Source organism: Apus apus, chromosome 1 (assembly GCF_020740795.1).
Source record: "Apus apus isolate bApuApu2 chromosome 1, bApuApu2.pri.cur, whole genome shotgun sequence".
Lineage (NCBI taxonomy): Eukaryota > Metazoa > Chordata > Aves > Apodiformes > Apodidae > Apus > Apus apus.
In genome coordinates, this window is record NC_067282.1 from 124196119 (window position 1) to 124217144 (window position 21026).

The 21026-nt window shown below is 52.1% G+C and overlaps 2 protein-coding genes across 4 annotated transcripts; one reads left to right on the top strand and one right to left on the bottom strand.

Moving 5' to 3' along the window:
- Positions 1–238: 238 nt before the first annotated feature.
- Positions 239–3414, bottom strand: CDCA3 (cell division cycle associated 3). Its single transcript, XM_051616025.1, has 6 exons — positions 3226–3414; positions 2729–2854; positions 2526–2655; positions 2239–2448; positions 1028–1149; positions 239–634 (listed from the first exon to the last, which is right to left on the bottom strand). The coding sequence occupies exons 1-6, from the start codon at positions 3412–3414 to the stop codon at positions 494–496; spliced, it is 918 nt and encodes a 305-aa protein (XP_051471985.1). The 3' UTR covers positions 239–493.
- On the top strand, positions 3392–20202 carry USP5 (ubiquitin specific peptidase 5). 3 transcript variants are annotated; one of them, XM_051634430.1, is made up of 20 exons: positions 3392–3520; positions 4806–4931; positions 5226–5292; positions 8402–8535; positions 8845–8990; positions 9857–10041; positions 10612–10706; positions 11215–11408; positions 11561–11632; positions 13412–13493; positions 13712–13837; positions 14290–14443; positions 15182–15356; positions 17043–17131; positions 17337–17528; positions 18062–18205; positions 18364–18509; positions 18596–18749; positions 19374–19458; positions 19617–20202. In XM_051634430.1, the coding sequence occupies exons 1-20, from the start codon at positions 3413–3415 to the stop codon at positions 19708–19710; spliced, it is 2568 nt and encodes an 855-aa protein (XP_051490390.1). In that variant the 5' UTR covers positions 3392–3412; the 3' UTR covers positions 19711–20202. The 3 variants fall into 3 exon arrangements, with proteins under 3 accessions (XP_051490390.1, XP_051490398.1, XP_051490406.1); XM_051634438.1 differs by having other exon boundaries at positions 3393–3520; positions 17337–17459; XM_051634446.1 differs by lacking the exon at positions 3392–3520 and adding an exon at positions 4460–4666.
- Positions 20203–21026: the final 824 nt, after the last annotated feature.

Consider the following 21026-nt stretch of genomic DNA (forward strand, 5'->3'; position numbering starts at 1 on the left):
CTTTTGTTCCCATTTTGGATCTCACCCTCATGCCAGACCCTTGCAATAGGCTACAGTTTTTTGTCTACATTAATTTCAGACCAATGTTGATGCAGCAGAACTCCAGAAGTTACATTGGATCCATCAGACTCCTGCACAGAGCTGCAGCTTCCCAGCCCACTCTGTAGTACACAGGTTCAAGGTCAGACCCTTCTCAGCAGGACTCCTACTGTCCTGCCAGGACATATATACAGTCAGCAAGGGCTTAACACAAATTTATTTGCTACAGATAAGAACTCTACAGTAAGTCAATACAGCTGATATTCAACAGAAGAGACAAAGTCTGTACTGTACATAAGAAATACAAAGCTAGAAGAGAGGGAGGAGGTGCCCTCTCCTTAACCGAGGTAGGTGAGCAGAGGGACCACAAGGCTGAAATTTCAGTCTATTGCAGGATTTCTCACCCCTAGAAGAATCTCAAAATACAGAAGCAAGATCCTGGAAAAGAGGATCTTTAGTTCTCCACAAAGGGACACCGTTGGTTCTCTTTGTTCAAGTCACTCCAAGCACAGTTCCCAGATTTGAGGCTCCTGTTCAGATCCACTGTTACTTCCCTCTTCTCTCCAAGGTTCTCCCCCAACACATGCCTCTTACCCTAGAGAGATAAAATACCCCAAACAGACAGTGTGAAACATATTAATCGAGGGTTAGTTAATTCTAACCCGTGGGACTCGTAGCCCATTTTCAGGCCATTCAGCTTTGGCTCTCTCGTGACCAAGTCCAAGTGATGGGCTTCTTTCTACAGCTTAAAGAGAAAGGATGCACTGAACAGGCAGTATCATGGAAAGGTCAAAGACACAGATAATTGAAGGAGACTTGGAGGCATCTAGGAACAAGACTGACACACAAAAATATTCATGAAGTCACCAGGCTCTACAGCTCTGGGAGGCCACAGTTCCAAACTGGGGAACTAAAAATACAAGAACTGAAGGATTTGGGTTTCTTTCAGCCCCTTCTCCCTCCCACAGTACAACTCGTGGAGCTTTACCTGGCGAGGGGCGGGAGAACTGGGGGCATTATCATCCAGCAGGATGCTGAGGGGAGAGCGGCCAGTCCCACCAGATGCTGCCATGATTTTGCTGTTGGTCTTGCGTCTCATGGGCTTGCTCCCTGGGGACAAAAGGAAACGTGTCAGTGTGGCATGACAAGGCTGGAGGGTGCTCCATTTTAAATGCCTCCTGACCTTCACGATCTAGCTTGCTTCCCTGCACAGCAAGGGCTGTGACCCAAGGACTCCCACGTAACGGTGTCACAGAAAGGTTGAGGTTGGAAGGGACGTCCAATGATCATCTGGTCCAAGCCCCCTGCTCCAGCAGGGACACCTAGAGCCAGCTGCCCAGGGCCACATGCAGATGGCTTCTGAGTATTTCCAAGAATAGAGACTGTAGCCTCTCTGGGTAACCTGCTTTAAGGCTTGGTCACCAGTGAAAATAAGTTTCCTTATGTTCAGTGGAAGCCTGAGATCCAGTTTGTGCCCATTGTCACTGATGATGACTGAAAAAAAAAAAGTCTGGGAGCCCTTACAGCTTCCCTTCAGGTATTTATACAAGTTAATAAGACCTCATTGAGCCTTCTCTTCTCCAGGCCAAACAGTCACAGCTCTCAGCCTCTCCTCACAGGAGAGATGCTCAGCACAGGTTGTTTGGAGCACAGTCAGCATTGCACTCTCGGCACCACTCAACCGTAGCACTTAGATGTGCTTTGCACCCTCGTTCCCCAGCTCTTCCCAAAGAGAATCATGAAGTGGTTCAGGTTGGAAGGGACCTCAAAGATCACCTAAACCCACCCCCCGCGGGCACTCCCCCTGGGCCAGGTTGCTCCAAGCCCCATCCAGCTATGCCCTGAGCACTTTCACAGCTCCCCGGGGCAGAAACTCGAGAGAAACTCCAAGCACCGGGGAACTCCAGCAAGCTGCTCCCCCCGGGTAGAAGCCTGTCTCAGAGAGGAGAAGCGCTGACGTTTACCTCTTTGTGACAAACGACGGAGAATTTCTCAGCTCCTAACAGATCGAACAGCCAAGCAGGTCCCCGAGGGGCCTCCCTCCGGCAGCTGCAGGAGCCAGCAGAACCGGGGGGAACGCACCCGGCCGCCGAGAGCCCCGGCGGGGGCTGAGCTGCGCAGCCCGCACGCCCCGCAGCCCGCACGCCCCGCAGCCCGCACGCCCCGCAGCCCCCGGGCCGGTGCCCGCACCGCACTCACCCGAGCCGCCGGGCCCGGCGGGGCGGGCGGGCCGTGCTGGGGCCGTGCCGGGAGAAGGCGGCCTCTCCGGCTGACCCGTAGGGGCAGCCACCGCCTCCGGGCCGCCCCGCCGGGCCCGATCCTCCGCTGGCGGCGGCGCCGGCTCCGGGGGGGCGGCCTCAGCGCCGAAGGCCTCGCTGAGCTGCTTCACCAGGCTCTCCACGCTGTCTGCTGGGGAGGCAGGGAGGGAGGCAGGGTGAGCCGGGCAGCCCCTCCTCTGCCTCCCCACCGCGGGGGGACCCACTCACCGCCCGACGGGGCCCGCATGGGCGTGCGGGAGATGCCCGGCGTGGGCGAGCGCGGGTCGCGGTCCTGGCAGGCGCCCGGCGCAGGCTCGGCGGGGCCGGGCTGAGGGCTGCCGGCCTGGGAGCTCATCACCTGCGGAGACGGGAGACCTCAGGGCGGCGGGCCGGGGCCCGGCGGGGGCTGCGGCCACCGGGAGGGCGCCTACCTCGATGGGGGTGCGCGGGATGCCGGCGCTGGGGGAGCGGGGGTCGCGGACGTGCGCCAGGTGCTTGTTGCGGGGGGCGGCGGCGGCGTGGCGCTGCTGGAGACCCCCGGGGCGCCAGCCGGGAGGCTACCGGAGACCCCCATGGCGGCGGGCAGCACCGGCCGCTGGCCCGCCCCGCCGTTCAAATCTCCCGCGCGATGGGCGGCGCCGCCCCGTCGTCCCCCGCGGGGGGAGGGGGCCCGCACCGCCCCCGGTACCGCCCCGGTACCGCCCCGCAGCCCCCGGTACCGCCCCGGGACGGCCCCACTGCCCCCGGTACCGCCTCGGTACCGCCCCGCAGCCCCCGGTACCGCCCCGGTACCGCCCCGCAGCCCCCGGTACCGCCCCGGGACGGCCCCACTGCCCCCGGTACCGCCCCGGTACCGCCCCGCAGCCCCCGCCCGGCACGTCCCTCCCTGCTCCCTCTGTCAATCTTCGGGAAAGTCCCGCCCCCCCGCCCTTTCTATTGGACAAGGGGCCCGGCACCGCCTTCCCTGGCGGCAGAAGAGCGGCTGCGATTGGCCGGGCCGGGCGGGCGGTGCGCCGGGCCCCGCCCCCTCCCCGGCGTCGCGGCGCGGGATTGGCCGGCGCTGGCCCGGCGGCGGGTTGGGCGGGGCTGCGGGCGGGGCTGCGGGAGCCGCTGTCATGGCGGAGCTGAGCGAGGCGCTGATCTCGGTGCTGCCGTCCATCCGCGTGCCCAAGGCCGGCGACCGGGTCCACAAGGACGAGTGCGCCTTCTCCTTCGACACGCCGGTAAGCGCGCCCCGCCCGCCCGGCCCGGCCCGGCCCGCCTGCCCGCCCCGGCCCGCTCCCAGCCCGCTCCCGGCCCGGCGGGCGCGGCCCGCGCGGGGCGCGACGGGACTTGCAGTCCCCGGGCGCTGGGGCGGCCCGGCGGGCGGGCGGGGAGCCGAGCCCACGGGGACTGCAGCGCCCGGCCTGCCCTGCGCCCCCCGCCGCCCGCCGGGGGCTGTAGTTCTGGGGCCGGGCCGGTCCCTCGCCCCTTGCGGCCCGGCCCGGCCCGGCCCGGCGCGCCCGGGCAGCGGGGACGCCCCTCCGCCGCGGGGCTGCCGGGACCCGCAGTCCGGCGGGGGGCGGGCCCGGGGGGGGTCCCGCCCTGCCCGGCTGGGAGCCGCCTCGGCGGCATCTCCGCGCGGCCTGGCCCGCGGGAGCCTGTCGGTGCTGTGTCACGAAGATGGCAGGGGTCCTTTTCCCGCCGTCCCCACCCCGCCGGCGGCATCCCTGCTCCTCCCTCCCTCCCCTCGGCTGGAGGCCCGGGCGGTCGCAGGGCGAGGCCGGGCTGTGCCCCAGCCCGCTGGGAGGAACGGGTTGCGGCTGGAAGGTGCGGGAGCCGCACGCGGCAGCCTGGCCCTCCCCGAGCTCCACAGTGATGCCTCCCCACGCGTTCCTTGCTCTGAGGCCGTCCCGGCTGCTTTCCCTCTTTCGCCAGCCTCCGAACGTGGGTCCCGTAGCTCCTGGAGTTCCAAACAGTGTCTCTGCCGAACGAGCGCAGTGTTTGCAGGATGGGGAGGGCTCTGTGTCCGTTCTGGAGCTGCTCACCAGCTTCCAAACACAGCAGCAGGAATGAACAGTGGTCTGTTACTGTGCCTCACGCTGGAGTTTGGCAGAGTTCCCCACGGCACTGGGAATTACGCTTTCAAACAGGGCAGCACGGGTTTGGTGGTAATGATTCTACCACGCTCTGAGTGTGTGAGCTGCACGTGCTAAGGACCTTTTGGGAGATCAGCTTCTGAGGAATCTCATTCAGGCTTTCCGGATTCAGTATCATCCTGCAATAAGTGAGCAGGCAAATAGTTTCTTAAATCCATCATCTTGACAGGAGTTCTAGGACAGCCTGGCTGGGACATGCCATCTTATTTCCAAGTAGCTACTAAGTGGCTGGTACGTAGGACTGACTGCTCTGTAGCCATGATTTTAATTAATAATGAGTGATGTGCCTAGAGGTGAGTCCGCCCTTCCTAGCAGGTGGAATGGCATTCTTCACCACCTGCCTTCAGTTTTTCTCTCTTCCTCCTTCCAGGAGTCAGATGGTGGCTTATATATCTGCATGAATACCTTCCTGGGCTTTGGGAAGCAGTACGTGGAAAAGCACTACCAGAAGACAGGCCAGAGGGTCTACCTGCACCTCAAAAGGACACGGAAACCGGTAAAAAATAGCAGTGCAGAGAATCAAACTTCTTCTGGCACTGGGGACTGGGCTGTCTCTCAGTATTTAATCAGATACGGAGTTTTCTCTCCCCACATGCAATTGATGTTTCTCTTGGTGAACTGAGGCACACCAGCTCTTCAGCTCTGCTGATGCTGAATTGTTGTAGGGGTTGTCCACGCTATTTCTGCCTGTCTCCTAGCTATTTTCATGCTTAATGTCAATCCTTAAGGCTTGCAACAGCTTGCCAGTCCCCCTAACTCTTTATTTTCCTGTTTCTTCTCAACGGAATAGAAGGAGGAAGACACCAGCTCCAGTGCTGGAGACCCCCCAAGGAAGAAACCAACTCGCTTGGCTATTGGTAAGAAGGCACTTGGGTGTTGTATTAATCGTCGTTGCTCTGGAGCTGCCTGGTTTTGTGGCACCTTTCTGACACCTTTCCTCTTCTGGGCTAGCTGATGCTAGTGTCCTGGCCCAAATTCAAACTTCGTGTTTTCTGGTGTGCCTTAGGTGGTGGGTAGTTTCTGCAAAACAGTTGTTGAGGTGGTAGTTTAAAGTTGCATCATGTTTTCTGTAGATCAGTTGCATCCTCCCAACTCTATTCCTGACTTAGCTTGGTGGGGGTATTTAACAGCAGTGTGGGGCCGTTGCTTGACATGGATACATCCAGTGTGGGGCTGAGGGAAGTTTCAAGAAAATGTGTAGGTCTGAGAGAAGGAAGCTTCTTATAGCAAAACTACTTTTTTAACTTCTCAGATATCTAACTAGAGTTATTTATATAAATGGGGAAGAAGTTAATGGTAAATGCCTTGTTAATATATAATAGTTCTTTGAAATAAAAGGCTGATACTGGAAAAAAGACCTGTGAACATTCAGATATTAAAAAGCAAGCCTTTTTTTGAAGAACAGGGCTGGTGTTCCATCACTTCTTGCACTGTCTGCAAAGGCCATCGTGGCAATCTGTGAAGATGCTGCCTATTTGGAGCAGCCCTGGCTAGTAACTTCTGAAGCACGATGGAGATCCACAAAGAAAAGGCTGGGAACATTTTTTAGCAGTGGCAGGTTCTTGGCTTGCTGGGAGCTGACCACTAGAGGGAAACCCAGAACCTGGACTGTTCATGCCTCACTTTTTGGCTCCCTTTCCCTGTCCCTGTTCAGCAGACACCCAGTGACTCTACTCCTGTCACACTGCAAAGACCAATATTAAGACTGTCAGCTGCTCCCTGTTTTTATGGTGAGGTGATTTGACTCCCAAATGTCACTTCCAGCAAAACTGAGGCTAGAATCTACATTTCTTCGGGTAGCCAGTGCTTTTATATGTATGATTATGCTGCATCCTCAGTTCTACAGAGATCTTAAGACAGGTGTCATTTCTGTGTCAGCAAATTGCTGCCTGTGATAGCAACTTCGTGGTGTGAGTGGAGTGTGAGAAAATAAAAAGGTATGAACCCTGTGTTGGAGGTGGCGATCTTAAATCCAGGAGAGATTTTTTTCATGCACACCCCCCCTCTATTTTAGCTAAACTATGCTGGTTTAGCTAATTCTGGCAGGGGACGTTTTTAAATGGAAAGACTGAGGAGCAAAATGTAGCCCTTGACCTCTCTGTACCTCAGCTTCATCCTCCTTGGGGGAAAAAAAACCAAGAACAACCTATAGTGGATGCCTGCATGTTGGATGACTTTTCAAGTTGGTGGTGCTTTGATACAAGCATGGAGAGGGAGGCAGTGTACCTCATGGAGGCCTTTGGCTATGTGTGGGGGAAAAAGGGCTAGGAGACAGTCTGCTGGCTGAAGAACCTCTTTGAGACCTGAAGCCACAGAAGGAACCTAGCCAGTCTGTTTTAGTTTGTTTAGAGTTCAGGAATTGTGTAGTATCCTGAGGAACTGTGTATTGCTTTGCTCTCTGATGACAGGAGATATCTCTGGGCTGTGCTGGAGAGGCACAAAAGAGGATTATCTGGGTGTGTTGTTGCATGATGCTGGTGATTATTTTCAGGTGTTTCTAAAATCACTCAGGCTTGAAGCATCTGCATTCATACATGACAGTTTGTGCACAGTCTAAAACTCGTAGCTGCCTGAGGAGAGAGTTGCAGGAGCTATTGTGTGAACCAGGTGTTTTTGTCCATAATGTTTTAACCACGTGCAGTAGTGGTTATCAGAACTGAGTCACACAGGCTTCTTTGGAGCACAGGCACTAAACAGCAAAAACTCATTCCTCTCAGAGATCTGCTGCAGCAACAAACGTGAAGAGATCTGTTGCAGAGATGTATTGCAGTCACCTCATGCCATTTTTCAAGAAATAAAGGGCATTCTGTTAAACAAAAATATTGTGTGTTAAGGCCAATAGAAAGCAATGTGTCTTCTGCCTGTTTCCTTCTGGGATGTAAGGGTTGGATGCTTGGAGAACAGGAAAGGCCAAGGTTTTTTTTCCTGAACACCTACATAAATCACGTACATAAATCAGAAATAATTCCCTCCACTGCAATTACTGCTTCTTGGGGAGCCTGCATAAGGACTCTAGACAGATGGCAAATAATCTTTTCTGTATGGAACTCCTGTTTCTGTGAAACCTCTGGAAAGCATGGCTAGGTGGGCATGAGAAGCTACTAGCACTATACCTTTCCTAAGGCTTCTTGTGTAATTCTGGATGTTCTGGTTCCAAAGGAACTCCTGGTTCCCCTTGCTTAAGTTCAGGACTCTGAACTGTCCTTTGTGGAAGAGGCAAGAAGCAGAGCCAGGCTCCTTCAAGATGCTGGTAGACTAGATCTTTGCACAGGGTTAGAATATGATCTCTTCATGCACATCTCCATCCATTCATCTTGGATATCATAGAAGCATAGGACAGTTTGGGTTGGAAGGGACCTTAAAGATCATCTAGATCCCACCCCCCCTGCACGGGCAGGGACACCTCCCACTAGACCAGGTTGCTCAGAGCCCCATCCAACCTGCCCTTGAACACCTCCAGGGATGGGGCTTCCACAGCTTCCCTGGGCAACCTGTGCCAGTGTCTCACCACCCTCACACTGAAGAATTTCTTCCTAATGTCTAACCTAACTCTCCCCTCTTCCACTTTTAATCCATTACCCCTTGTCCTCTTGTGAAAAGTCTCTCCCCAGCTTTCCTGTAGGCCCCTTATACTGTGAAGCATGAACAGCAGTGCTGTATCATGGCTCTGTTCTGGCCAGTATCTCTCTAGAGCAGGTCTCATTTTTTCTGGTTGTAGTCAGGGTGTGAAGATTCGTTTTAAGCAACTGTAGAAGGAGCTGGGAAAAGCATACCTACTGTGGCTAGGCTTATATTTGCTTCTGGAAAGTACATACTTTTGGGATCCAGAAACAGAAGAAATATTGTGGATTGTTGATCTAGTGCTCTGCCTTAGTCATGGTACTTTGTTTCATGTAAGCTGTAGGCAAAGAGGCCTCAGAAGCTCTTTAGATTTACCTGTCACCACCATGTTTTTTCTTCCTCTAGGTGTAGAAGGTGGATTTGACATCACAGAGGAAAAGTTTGAATACGATGAAGATGTAAAAATAGTCATTTTCCCAGAGCATCTGGATATTCCTCGTGATGGGCTGGAGGGGCTACCAGACATGGTCAGAGACAGGGTATGTTTGCATGGAGAGCTGTGGTTGCTTTTGGTAGGGAGGGAATGCACAACTGCAGAGAAGGAGCTGCTGTCATGTAAAGAGTATCCTTCAGGGTGCTGGGAAGTCTCAGCTTGCAGTGAGCAGGATTGTTGTGCACTTATGCAGTGCTTTATGTTATGGAGTCCTGGCTTGTGACTCAGGCTCCTGAATGCTGCCCTAGCACAACCGACCTGCAGATCTGAGCCTAAATGTGGAGTGTTGTGGTACTGGAAGCTTCTTTCCTTCTGACCTTCATTTTTTTTTTTTCCCCTGCTGTCCTGATTCCAGATTGCCAGTGCAGTTGAGGCCATCCTGACAGCAGATTCAGCCTCACGGAAGCAAGAGGTGCAGGCTTGGGATGGGGAGGTTCGACGCGTTTCCAAACACGCTTTTTCCCTGCATCAGCTTCAGAACGATGTCCGCATCCCACCCTGGTGAGCACAACACTGAAACTAGCTGCTTCACTCTCTAGCCCAGCCCCATCTCCTTTTTTCTCCTGTCCTGTACTTCAGCAGCAGATGAGATTTTTGTGAGTTTCTTGAGGATGCCTTGTCACAGTAAATTCCTCTTGGGCTGCATCAAAAGAAGCACAGCCCCTAGGTCGAGGGAGGTGATTCTCCCCATCTACTCCACTCTTGTGAGACCCTACCTGGAGCACTGTGTCCAGTTCTGGAGCCCCCAACACAAGAGGGACGTGGAGCTCCTGGAGTGAGTCGAGAGCAGGGCTATGTAGATGATCAGAGCACTTGAGCACCTCTCCTATAAAGACAGGCTGAGAGAGCTGGGGTTGTTCAGCCTGGAGAAGAGAAGGCTCTGGGGGGACCTCATAGCAGCCTTCCAGTGCCTGAGGGGGCTACAGGAAAGCTGGGGAGGGACTTTTTACAAGAGTTCGTAGTGAGAGGATAAGGGGGAATGGATTAAAACTGGAAGAGGGGGGATTTAGGTTAGACATTAGGAGGAAATTCCTCACTATGAGGGTGGTGAGACACTGGAACAGGTTGCCCAGGGAAGTTGTGGAAGCCCCATCCCTGGAAGTGTTCAAGGGCAGGTTGGATGGGGCTCTGAGCAGCCTGGTCTAGTGGGAGGTGTCCCTGCCCATGCAGGGGGGTTGGAGCTAGATGATCTTTAAGGTCCCTTCCAACCCAAACCATTCCAGGATGCTCTGATTTCAGGTTGCTTAGTGTCCTGAAGTCAGAGAGGAATGAGATTGCTTATCCTGTGGTCAGTAATGGAGAGAGCTGGGGCGGTAGAACCTAAAGTTTTGCACCATGTTCTCTTTCTCTCCATTCTCTGTCAATAGTGGCTGGAAGTGCAGCAAGTGTGACATGAAGGAGAACCTGTGGCTGAACATGACCGACGGGGCCATCCTCTGCGGTCGGCGCTATTTTGATGGCAGTGGTGGCAACAACCACGCGGTCGAGCATTACCGGGAAACTGGCTACCCACTGGCTGTCAAACTGGGAACAATTACTCCTGACGGGGCTGGTGAGAAGGGGGATGGATGCCCTGAGGGTTAGAGATGCCAGGCACCACTCAGACTGACTGTGGTCTCAGACAAGGGAAGGCAGGGAGGATTTCCAGGCTGTTGTTGCCCATCTTATGACCTGAAGCATTCAGTTTCATCCTGTTGTGAACTTTAACACTCTGACCTGCTTCATGTGGCAGGCAGAGAACCAGCTGATAAAACCTTGCCTTCCTCCTCCCCTCTCTTGTCATTTGAAAGGTTTTAGAAGTTACCAGGTTGCTATCTTGCTTTCTGTGGTGGGATGTTTATCAAAGAATTTTGTGTCTAAAGCCTGAGCAGAGACTATATAGCACAGTAACCCACTTTCCTCACTCCAGACATACATGTACCTCAGCACCTTGATAAATGACAAAGTTATTTGTCTTGTCACCTCAATATTGTGTCGTCCTACGCTCCTGAGAAAGGAGGGAAACCCCAACTGCTCAGTTTGTCAACCTCCCCATTCTGGTCACTGTTCTCTTCATCGAGCAGTGAATGTCACATCCCAGGCCATGCTAAGTCTTTCCCTTTTCCCCTGTGTTCCCATACAGACGTCTACTCCTATGATGAGGATGATATGGTGTTGGATCCCAACCTGGCAGAACATCTTGCTCACTTTGGGATTGACATGCTCAAGATGCAGAAGGTGAGGGGAGGTCCTTCCATAGGCCCAGAGAGGGAGGGAATGAATCCTGAGGTTCCTTAGCTGGATGCCAGCTTTCCATGGCTATGCAGAATTGTTACTGCTCAAGAGACTTTGGGGTTTGTCAGGCTGAGAGTTGTCTCCTATGGCTCTCTTCTTTCATTGCCTTTTTTGCCTTCCTTTCCTTTCCTCAGGTTTATTTCCTTGGGGGGTTTTGTGTCAGTACTGTGGGCAGGGAGGTTCCCAGGTGCTGAGCTTAGCTCCCTAGATTTGGTTTTAGTGTGGGATTTCCATGCCCCTTTACAGGGGATGGTTCAGATTTCTCCCATGTTTCTTCTTCCTCTCTATCCCAGGTATTCAGATACTTGAAAGAATTCTTGTATCTTCCTCCTCTTCTACTTTAATAAAACAAAATAGATTTGACTTTTTTTCCTACAGCAATGCACTTTCCACACCTCTGACGTGTCTGTGAGTCTTCTTTGAGGGTTTTCTTTGTTCTTTTCCTCCACAGACAGACAAGACAATGACAGAACTGGAAATAGACATGAACCAGCGCATTGGGGAGTGGGAGCTCATCCAGGAGTCTGGGGTGCAGCTCAAGCCCCTCTATGGGCCTGGGTACACTGGTATCCGTAACTTGGGCAACAGTTGCTACCTCAATTCTGTGATGCAGGTGCTGTTCAGTATCCCAGACTTCCAGAGAAAGTAAGTGAGCTTAATCAGTCCTTTCCATTAGCCTTGGACCAGTACAAAGGTCTCATAATGCCGGGAACTTCTGTTACAGCAGTCCAGCTCAGAACTGTGTCTTTCCTAGGTGAATCCATATGTCCCTTAGATCCCACTGTTTTGCTTTGCAGGTATGTGGACAAGCTGGAGAAGATATTCCAAAGTGCACCTTCGGACCCCACGCAGGACTTCAGCACACAAGTGTACGTAGAGTTTTGGGGAGAGAAGGAAGGCTGAGCCTACCTGGGTGCGTCCCTCTGTGCTGCTACAGTGTGCTTTGCTGCAGGTTTCTCCTCCAAGCCTTGCCTCTCTGTTTCCATGTCCATCACCAGACACACTGATCCTCAGTGGTCAGTAAGGGTCTAAGCCAAGAAAGTTTAGCTGAATGCCCTAGGTGGAGGGGACAGAGCACACCTCAGCATTCATGAGAGGCTCTTACATGTATTTAATGTAGGAAACACAGCACCATCTGTTACCACGGGGGCAGTTCTGGTAGGCATGTTCTATCTGCATAACATCAAAAAGGCCACAAAGATGATCAGAGGGCTGGAGCACCTCTCCTGTGAAGACAGGCTGAGAGAGTTGGGGTTGTTCAGCCTGGAGAAGAGGAGGCTCTGGGGACACCTCATAGTGGCCTTCCAGTGCCTGAAGGGGCTACAGGAAAGCTGGGGAGGGACTTTTTACAAGGCTGTGTAGTGAGAGGACAAGGGGGAATGGATTAAAACTGGAAGAGGGGATAGTTAGGAGACATGAGGAGGAAATTCTTTAATGTAAGGGTGGTGAGACACTGGCATAGGTTGCCCAGGGAGATTGTGGAAGCCCCATCCCTGGAAGTTTTCAAGATTGGGTTGGATGGGGCTCTGAGCAACCTGGTCTGGTGGGAGGTGTCCCTGCTCCTGCAGGGGGTTTGGATCTAGATGATCTTTAAGGTCCCTTCCAACTCAGACCATTCTGTGATTCTGTGGAAAAGGTGATTGCTCTCTACAGCTGAGGGAGATGGCTAAGAGTAAAGAAATACATAGATTTAGGCAACTATTTTCAGTGGATAATTTGTATATGTTTAAAGAGGCTTCCTTCAAGAGATATTATGTGAGCAGTAGCAGGAGAATATACAGAACAAGATTTGGAAGGTGGTTGTATTTTAAATACATTCATTCTCTGCTCCATCTGCTCTAAAACAGCAAAGCAATATATGGAGGTTTGGGGTCAGCAAAGCAGTATACAGAGGGTTGGGGTGGAGGAATGGAAGGTGGCATTTGTGGAAGGGAGTTCAGTGGTAAGGAAGGATTCTAAATTTGGACAGCCCAGGGCAAGGTGTTCACTGAGGAGGGGATTAAGTTGAGACAGCCAGAAAGATTTTTGCCTGAGCAAAGGAAGGAGTTGGTGGGGTTTGGTTCCAGATGAATTGCACCAGTGATGGTGAGGGACTGGAGTGAAGTGGAATAGCAGAAGAGCGTGAGCATAGGAGGGAATCACTGAATGTTTCTGTTGGTCATTAGGTGCCTCATGCAGTCAGTCTTGATCCTTCCCCTGGGAAAATGTCATCAGTCTGCTCACAGCAATGCTATTTCTGGCTCAGACAATTTCACTCTGCCCTGTTGTCTCCTGCACAGACAGTTAAATGCACTGCTACTTCACTCAGGCTGCAGCTTAGTTTGCCTGTTCCACAGGTGTTCTGCAGCTCAGCACCCGCTGCCCTTCTGTGGGGAAAGGGAAGCTGTTCCTCTCTCTGCTCCCCACTGTGCAAGCAATGGTTGAGATGGTGCCCAGAAGTCCTAGTAACTTTCAAGTCAATGATGTCTCATGGGACCAGAGAGCAGATCAAGATAAGATGATCTTGGCTGCTTCAGCAGAGGAAGCTGGACTTTGTAAGACTGACAGTCCCTAGCAGTGTTAAAGCTGGATGGGTTGATGTGGATCCTGGAATATGTGGGATTACAGAAATCTTCTTGATGCTAACAGTTACTTTTTCATCATTCCAGAGCCAAACTGGGTTATGGGCTGCTTTCTGGGGAGTATTCAAAACCAGCTTCTGCAGATGGGGAGCAGCAGCCCGATCAGAAGGTGAGATGTGGCTACAGCATCCTCACGATGTGTGTGTTGCATGAGGTGTTTTGTGTGTTACTTGAAGATGGAGGGGGAACCCTTTCTGAAGATGTGTTCTGGGGCTTGTTCCAGGGCCTTGTCACCTGAAAAAAGAATTGCTAAGAGTAGACTGCTCCATGCCAGGACACATGCTTGGCAAATGATGACCACCTTCCTCTTCCACCTCTTCTTTGCAGGGGATGCAAAATGGCATCGCTCCGCGCATGTTTAAGTCCCTCATTGGAAAGGGGCACCCAGAGTTTTCCACTAACCGACAGCAGGATGCCCAGGAATTCTTTCTGCACTTCATCAACATGGTGGAGGTAATGGTTGAGTCCATCTGCCAAATGATGGAGAGGAAAGGCCCAGCTTTGTTGTCTCCCCACAGCAGGGGGTGAGGGGTGGAGGTGAGAACCTGGCAATTGGAGCCGAAAGAGGGAGAGAATGCAGGGAAATGAGCCACCTGGCAACTGCAGGAGCAGAGAAGGAGAGATGCTTGACCATGCTTTCAGTGCTGATTCCTTGGAGGAATCTCTTTTGGGACTGGCACAGCTGGAGATGGAAATTGTCTTGTTTAGGACCAGGAATGACGGGGGCTCGTGGGGTACAAAAGCTGGCTCTAGTTCCTCTTTGCTGTCTTTTCCAGTGGACTGGATACAGACGTAAATACTCTTTAGCCATGAACAGTGGCTACCAGCAGTGAAACCATGACTGTTACAGGTATTTATTTTTGCCATTTTGATGTTTTCTGTCCTTCTGATCTCTCCTCCTTCAGAGAAACTGCCGCAGCTCGGAGAACCCTAATGAGGTCTTCCGTTTTCTGGTGGAGGAGAAGCTGAAGTGCCTGGCCACAGAAAAGGTGAAATACACCCAGCGTGTGGACTATATCATGCAGCTGCCTGTGCCCATGGATGCTGCACTCAATAAAGGTCAGTGATGTGCCAAGGCCAGGACACCAGCAAACATTGTGTTTGGATTTTGAGCTATTCTTACACAACTCCTTAAATGAGAAAGGGGGTTCTTTGCCACTTCTGAAGCCAGATCCTTCACATGCTTTTCATGGAATCATAGAAGGATTTGGACTGGAAGGGACCTTAGGATCATCTAGATCCAACCCCCCTGCATGGGCAGGGACACCTCCCACTACACCAGGTTGCTCAGAGCCCCATCCAACCTGGCCTTGAACACTTCCAGGGACGGGGCTTCCACAGCTTCCCTGGGCAACCTGTGCCATTGTCTCACCACCTTCATATCGTAATGTCTAACCTAAATCTTCCCCTCTTCCAGCTTAAAGCCACTCCAACAGTTCCTTGTCCTTCTTGTTTTGGGGGCTCTAGAGCTAGACACAGCACTCCAGGTGGGGTCTCACAAGAGCAGAGTGGAGGGGGAGAATCACCTCCCTTATGGGATTGAGCAGATTTCTTCACACGTCATGTGACACAGTGTGTCCCTCTGGAGCCTTTCCCTCTGCCCCCACAAGCTGGGCTGTGTTGCAGCAGCAAAGCAGGACTGCAGTAGCAGAACAGTACTCTGGCAGACATAATCTATTTTGTGCTCCATTCTTGGTGGCATGTATCTATAGGCTTTGTGTAGCTTACAGCAGTTGCTTCCTAGGATGTAGAGGTGGTCCTTGAGATGGTCCTTGACTCCTCTGCTTTATTTTTTAGATGAATTACTGGAATATGAGGAGAAGAAGAGGCAAGCAGAGGAGGAGAAGCAGCCACTGCCTGAGCTGGTGCGAGCCAAGGTGCCTTTCAGCTCCTGCCTAGAGGCCTATGGAGCTCCAGAGCAGGTGGATGATTTCTGGAGCACAGCCTTGCAGGCCAAGTCTGTGGCTCTCAAGTGAGTATGTGTGAGTTACCAGCTAGGCTGTGATGAACTGGCAATAGCTGCTGCCTCTCTGGGAACTTTTAGTTGCTGGGGGAAGAAGTATTGCCAAAGCTTTGTAGTCTTCCACACCCTGGACCCATAGAATGTTGAAGCAGAGGGGGAATCAGTCTTGTCAGTGCTGGAGTGATTGCCCTCAAGGGATTACAGTGGGCAGAACAGCAGTGCTAGTGAAGTCCTTACCATCAGATTTCAGTTGCTGAGGGGCTACAAAAATACAGTGATATTCCAGAAAACAAGCAGCCTTTACTCTAAATTCAAAGTTTAACTTTAAAATCAATACTGACTGTGGCAACATGGGTCTTGTATGGTCTCTAGAACTTCTTTAAAGGAAGTTTTTAGTTCTTAAAGATTGAGCAAAACACTAAGTGTAACAGATGTGTGAGGTATTTTAAAGAATGCTAACTTAAATGCTAATGGCAGGGTTTAAAACAGGTTTAATTTGTCTCGCTGCCTGCAGCACATGCAACAGTGCAAAGGTGTAGTGAGAAGACTACAAACTTAAACAGCTTCTTGCTGTGATGCTACTGACCATTCTGCAATTAAAGTGTAGTCTTCAAAGAGCTGGAAGTGTTTTACTAACAAATGCCCTATTATTAAGCAATAGCTACGATAAACACTAACACTGTCAGGTTCAAAAGTAACATTTTGTTTTGCTTTTAAGTAGTGAGTTGTATTCAAACACATTGTAGGAGTTAGCATTTAATATATGCTTTTGCTTAAATTAACCTTATGAAATGTTACAGTTATCCCCCAGTAATAAGTATCTGTCGATCTTATTACTACTCCTCCCTTCACAAACATTCCCTCTGTTTCACAGATTCCAGACAACTTCTCGTTCAAATTGTCCAACCAAATACTGTTCAGTCAAATTCAGTCAGCTTCAAATTCACTGCTTCTGCCTTGGAGCTGAGGTCTTTCAAGCTCTTGTGCCTGAAAGCCTGTCAGTTCCTGTAGCTGTATCTGTTGGTCCAATAAAATATGTTATTTCCTCTACCCTCCTTAAGGGTTAGACTTTTAATTAAATACTAAAAACTGAGGAGGCTGTTGAAATAGTATAAACGTAGAATGGTTTGCGTTGGAAGGGACCTTAAAGATCATCTAGTTCCAACCCCCTGCATGGGCAGGGACACCTCCCACTAGACCAGGCTGCTCAGAGCCCCATCCAACCTGCCCTTGAACACTGCCAGGGATGGGGCTTCCACAACTTCCCTGGGCAACCTGTGCCAGTGTCACACCACCCTCATAGTGAGGAATTTCCTCCTAATGTCTAACCTAAATCTCCCCTCTGCCAGTTTTAATCCATTCCCCCTTATCCTCTCACTACGAACCCTTGTAAAAAGCCCCTCCCCAGGTTTTCTGTAGCCCCTTCAGGCACTGGAAAGCTGCTATGAGGTCTAAAATACAGGATTGGGAGGTAAAGAACATGTACTACTTTACCTCATCCCCCAAGATTCTGAGCATCTGCTTTAGAAATGGTTCTGTGTTTGAGGAGCTTTAAGCTCAGCAGGGGGAGCTGCACAGATATCTGTATCCTCCCTTTAGATCATGCCTGAACCCCACTCTCTGATGTCTTGAATCGACTAGGTGCCTTCAATCATTGCTGACAAAAGTATTTGAAAGTATTTTTGTCTCTTTCAGAACAACTCGGTTCGCTTCTTTCCCGGATTATCTGGTGATCCAGATAAAGAAATTCACTTTCGGTCTGGACTGGGTGCCCAAAAAGCTTGGTAAGAAATAGAAGCACAGAGCATATTGGTGTTGAGTGTCATATACGGGTTTGTGGTCATTCCTGCAGAGAAGAAAAGAACTGCCCCAATAGGAGCTGCTGACTGTAGCATTTTGCATCCCCAAGGATTTAGCTTTCTAGATCTCCCAACTGAGTCCTTTGTTTCTGCCTCTCTGGAATGGCTGAACCAAGACTGTGTCTTGCAGATGTCTCCATTGAAATGCCAGAGGAGCTGGATATCACTGCACTGCAGGGAATGGGGCTGCAGGATGGAGAAGAAGAAATGCCAGACATTGCCCCCCCACTGGTGACACCAGATGAGCCCAAAGGTAGCCTGGGGTTCTATGGCAACGAGGACGACGACTCCTTCTGCTCCCCTCACTTCTCCTCTCCGACATGTTAGTGATTCTCCTCCTCTCTTCCTGATGCCTGACTCGTTTCCTTGCTGTCCTTGTCTTGTCTCCCATGCTAGCAGCTTCTCCACTTGCTCCGACTTTCCCTGTCCTCTGTCTGCAAAACCAGCTGCCTCTGTTGCATGCCTGTTCGCAAGAGAGTGTGTTGGCTCCTGTTCCATAGAAGATGGGGACTTGCCATGTCTGGTGCACTTAGGTGGGGCAGAGCTGGCGTTTATACAAGATTTAACTGGCTGAGGTGTTTTATTTACACAAACCATGGTGGTAGGAGATGGTAGGTTTTGGAGGGTAGGGAAGAGCCAGGACTCCTGAGTTGATGAGTTGAATCCTTTGGCTCCTTGGGGTGCCTGCGTGTGAGGCTGTGCTTCTGAAGAAGAAACATAGCAAAGAAGGAAGAGACAGAACTTGACTGAAATGAAGCCAGGAAATGGTGGCTTGGGGGGCTGTGTGGCACTACACAAAGTGGAGCAGGCAGGGCTGGCTGGGAGTGGGTGGCTCTAACCTCTGTCTTCCCACAGCACCCATGCTGGATGAGTCAGTGATTATCCAGCTAGTGGAGATGGGCTTTCCCATGGATGCTTGCCGCAAAGCCGTGTATTACACAGGGAACAGCGGGGTTGAGACTGCCATGAACTGGGTCATGTCACATATGGATGATCCAGGTATGAGGCCACTTGGCCATGGTGAAGCTTATCACACCTGGGCTATTGTACTCCCTCTCCCACTGCAGCAGTGGAAAACTGAAGTAGTTGGGAACTCGGGGTGTATCCCTCTTGGAGAGATCTGGCTGCTCTGAGCTGTGTTCTGTTTCCTGCTGCAGACTTTGCCAACCCGTTAGTTCTCCCTGGATCCAGTGGACCAGGGTCAACTATTGCCTGCCCAGACCCTCCTTCAGAAGACAGTGTAGCCACCATTGTCTCCATGGGCTTCTCGCGGGACCAGGCGATGAAAGCACTTAGAGCCACGGTGAGCAGCACAGGTTATGCCAGAGTGAAAGGAGATTTTCAAGAACAGGCATTCCCAAGTTCACAGCCTTCTCTTCTTCCTTCCAGAACAACAGTCTGGAGCGTGCTGTGGATTGGATCTTCAGTCACATTGATGACCTGGATGCAGAAGCTGCTATGGATATCTCAGAGGGTCGCTCAGCAGCAGAGTCCATCTCTGAATCTGTGCCCGTGGGTCCTAAAGTGCGCGACGGCCCTGGAAGTGAGTTCCAAGCATTGTGGATTTCGGGGTGCAAACTCAGCGTGGTTTTATCCTCCCTAATCCATGCAGTACCACGGGGTTTAGTAGCAGCAGTAGCTGCCACAGAGCTGGTCTGGTTGTTGAGGTGGAAGCAGGGAGGAAAAGGAGAAGGATGGCAATGTACGGCCTAGACATTTCAGGCTGGGGATTACCTGGAAGCCAGTAAGAGAGAGGCAAAGGAGGTGCCATCAAGTGAAAGGCAGGAAGGGCTGTTCTTCTTTCTCCCAGTTGTCCCAGGAGGCTTTTCTGTTCTTCAGGCTCCCATTGAAAAACCAGATTGCAGAATCGGTGCCAATGCTGCTAGGCTGCTGGGTGCCATAGGGAGGGGGAATCCCTGCTGTCACCCACCCAGCACCCATGGGCCAAATAAACGGCTGGAAGAGAGAAGGCTAAATTGAACTTGCCATCTTCTGTTTCCCTGCATGTTTGGCCTTAAGACCACTTATAGTCATAATTGATGGGGACCCAATTCTAAACTATTTGAGGTTCCTTCAGGGATCCTTTTCTGAACCAGGCCTTGCGCCGGGTGTTGCAGGGTACAATGCCCTTCCTCTCTGATCCCTCCTCTCTTCCCTTCTCTCAAAGAGTATCAGCTGTTTGCCTTTATCAGCCACATGGGCACTTCGACTATGTGTGGACACTACGTTTGTCACATCAAGAAAGACGGCAGGTAAGAGGGATTTTCACAGTGTCAGGGAACTCAGAGGTACAGCTTTAAATCACTGTCCTCTCCTGTTTCTTCAGAGGTCTTGGGGGGTCGGGGATGAAACCAGGCGAAGGGAATCAAGTCGTGTCTTAGTCCCTGAGCTCCCTTTCTGCCTCTTGCAGGTGGGTGATCTACAATGATCAGAAAGTCTGTGCTTCTGAGAAGCCCCCCAAGGACCTTGGCTACATCTACTTCTATCAGCGGATTCCCAGCTAGAACATCTTGCTGTGGTGGGGGGTGGGCTGAAGGTGTGGGGGGAAACAGTTGGGGCAGTGAGGATGGGAGCAGGGCCCTTCTCCTGCCTGCTCTTTCCCCACTTGTCCCTTCATGGCCTCTCTACAGTGACACACAGGGGGGCAAGAGTTCCCTGACTAATAGACTGGGGGCTGGAGCCCCTATGGACATGGGTGAAAGGGGTCCCGGGGGGTGGGAATATCTGTTTCTATAGGAAATGTCCTCACTGTCCCCACCCCCGTGACACACAGCCCTAGTGCTTTGCTGCTTGATGGGATGATGCCACCTTCTTGCTGTCTGGAAGGGGAGGAGGCGGCTTGTGTCTGTGTGGCTTCTGTTTCGGGGAGTTCCTCCTGCCTGCCTTGTGGAGCAGGGCACAGAGTGGGCAGCAAGGTGTGCCACGAGCAGCACCCCCCCCTTGTGTGCCCTTTACATGCCAAAATACACGAGGGATACAATAAAAGTTGAAATACCCCCCTGGTTTCTGTCTGCCCTCTGCATTGCCCATGGCCCCCTGGCAGGGTGACACGTGAGCCAGGGGGTGAGCTCTGGGAGTGAGGCAGTGGTCCCTTCTGTCCCGTGATCCCTGTGCTCCAGGCCACACAGCCCAGCACCCTGCTGGCTCATGTCCAGCCCCCTGTCAGCCAGCACTCCCAGGTCCCTCTCTGCTGGGCAGCTCTCCAGCCACTCTGCCCCAAGCCTATAGCATGGGATGGGGTTGTTGTGACCCAACTGCAGGACCCAGCACTTGGCCTTGTTGAACCTCATAAGATTGTCCTTGGTCCATCCATCCAGCCTGTCCAGGTCCCTCTGCAGATCCAAGAAAGCCAACAGCACTGGCCTGCATCAGGAATAGTGTGACCAGCAGGAGCAGAAAAGTGATCATGCCCCTGTAGTTGGCACTGGTGAGGCCCCACCTCTACTGTGTGCAGTTCTGGGCCCCTTGCTGTAAGTAGGACACTGAGGTGCTGGTGCGTGTCCGGAGAAGGGCAACACATGTGGTGAAGGGTCTAGAGCACAAGTCATACGAGGAGCTAAGGGAACTGGGGTTGTTTAGTCTGAAAAAGAGGAGGCTGAGGGGAGACCTCATTGCCTTCTACAACTGCCTGAAGGGAGGTTGTGGAGAGGTGGGGGTTGGCCTCTTCTCCCAAGTAACAACAGGACTGGAGGAAGTTGTCTGAAGTTGTGGCAGGGGTGGTTTAGACTGGATATTAGGAATAATTTATTCCCAAGAAGAGTGGTCAGGCCCTGGAAGAGGCTGCCCTGGAGGTGGCAGAGCCGCCATCCCTGGAGGCCTG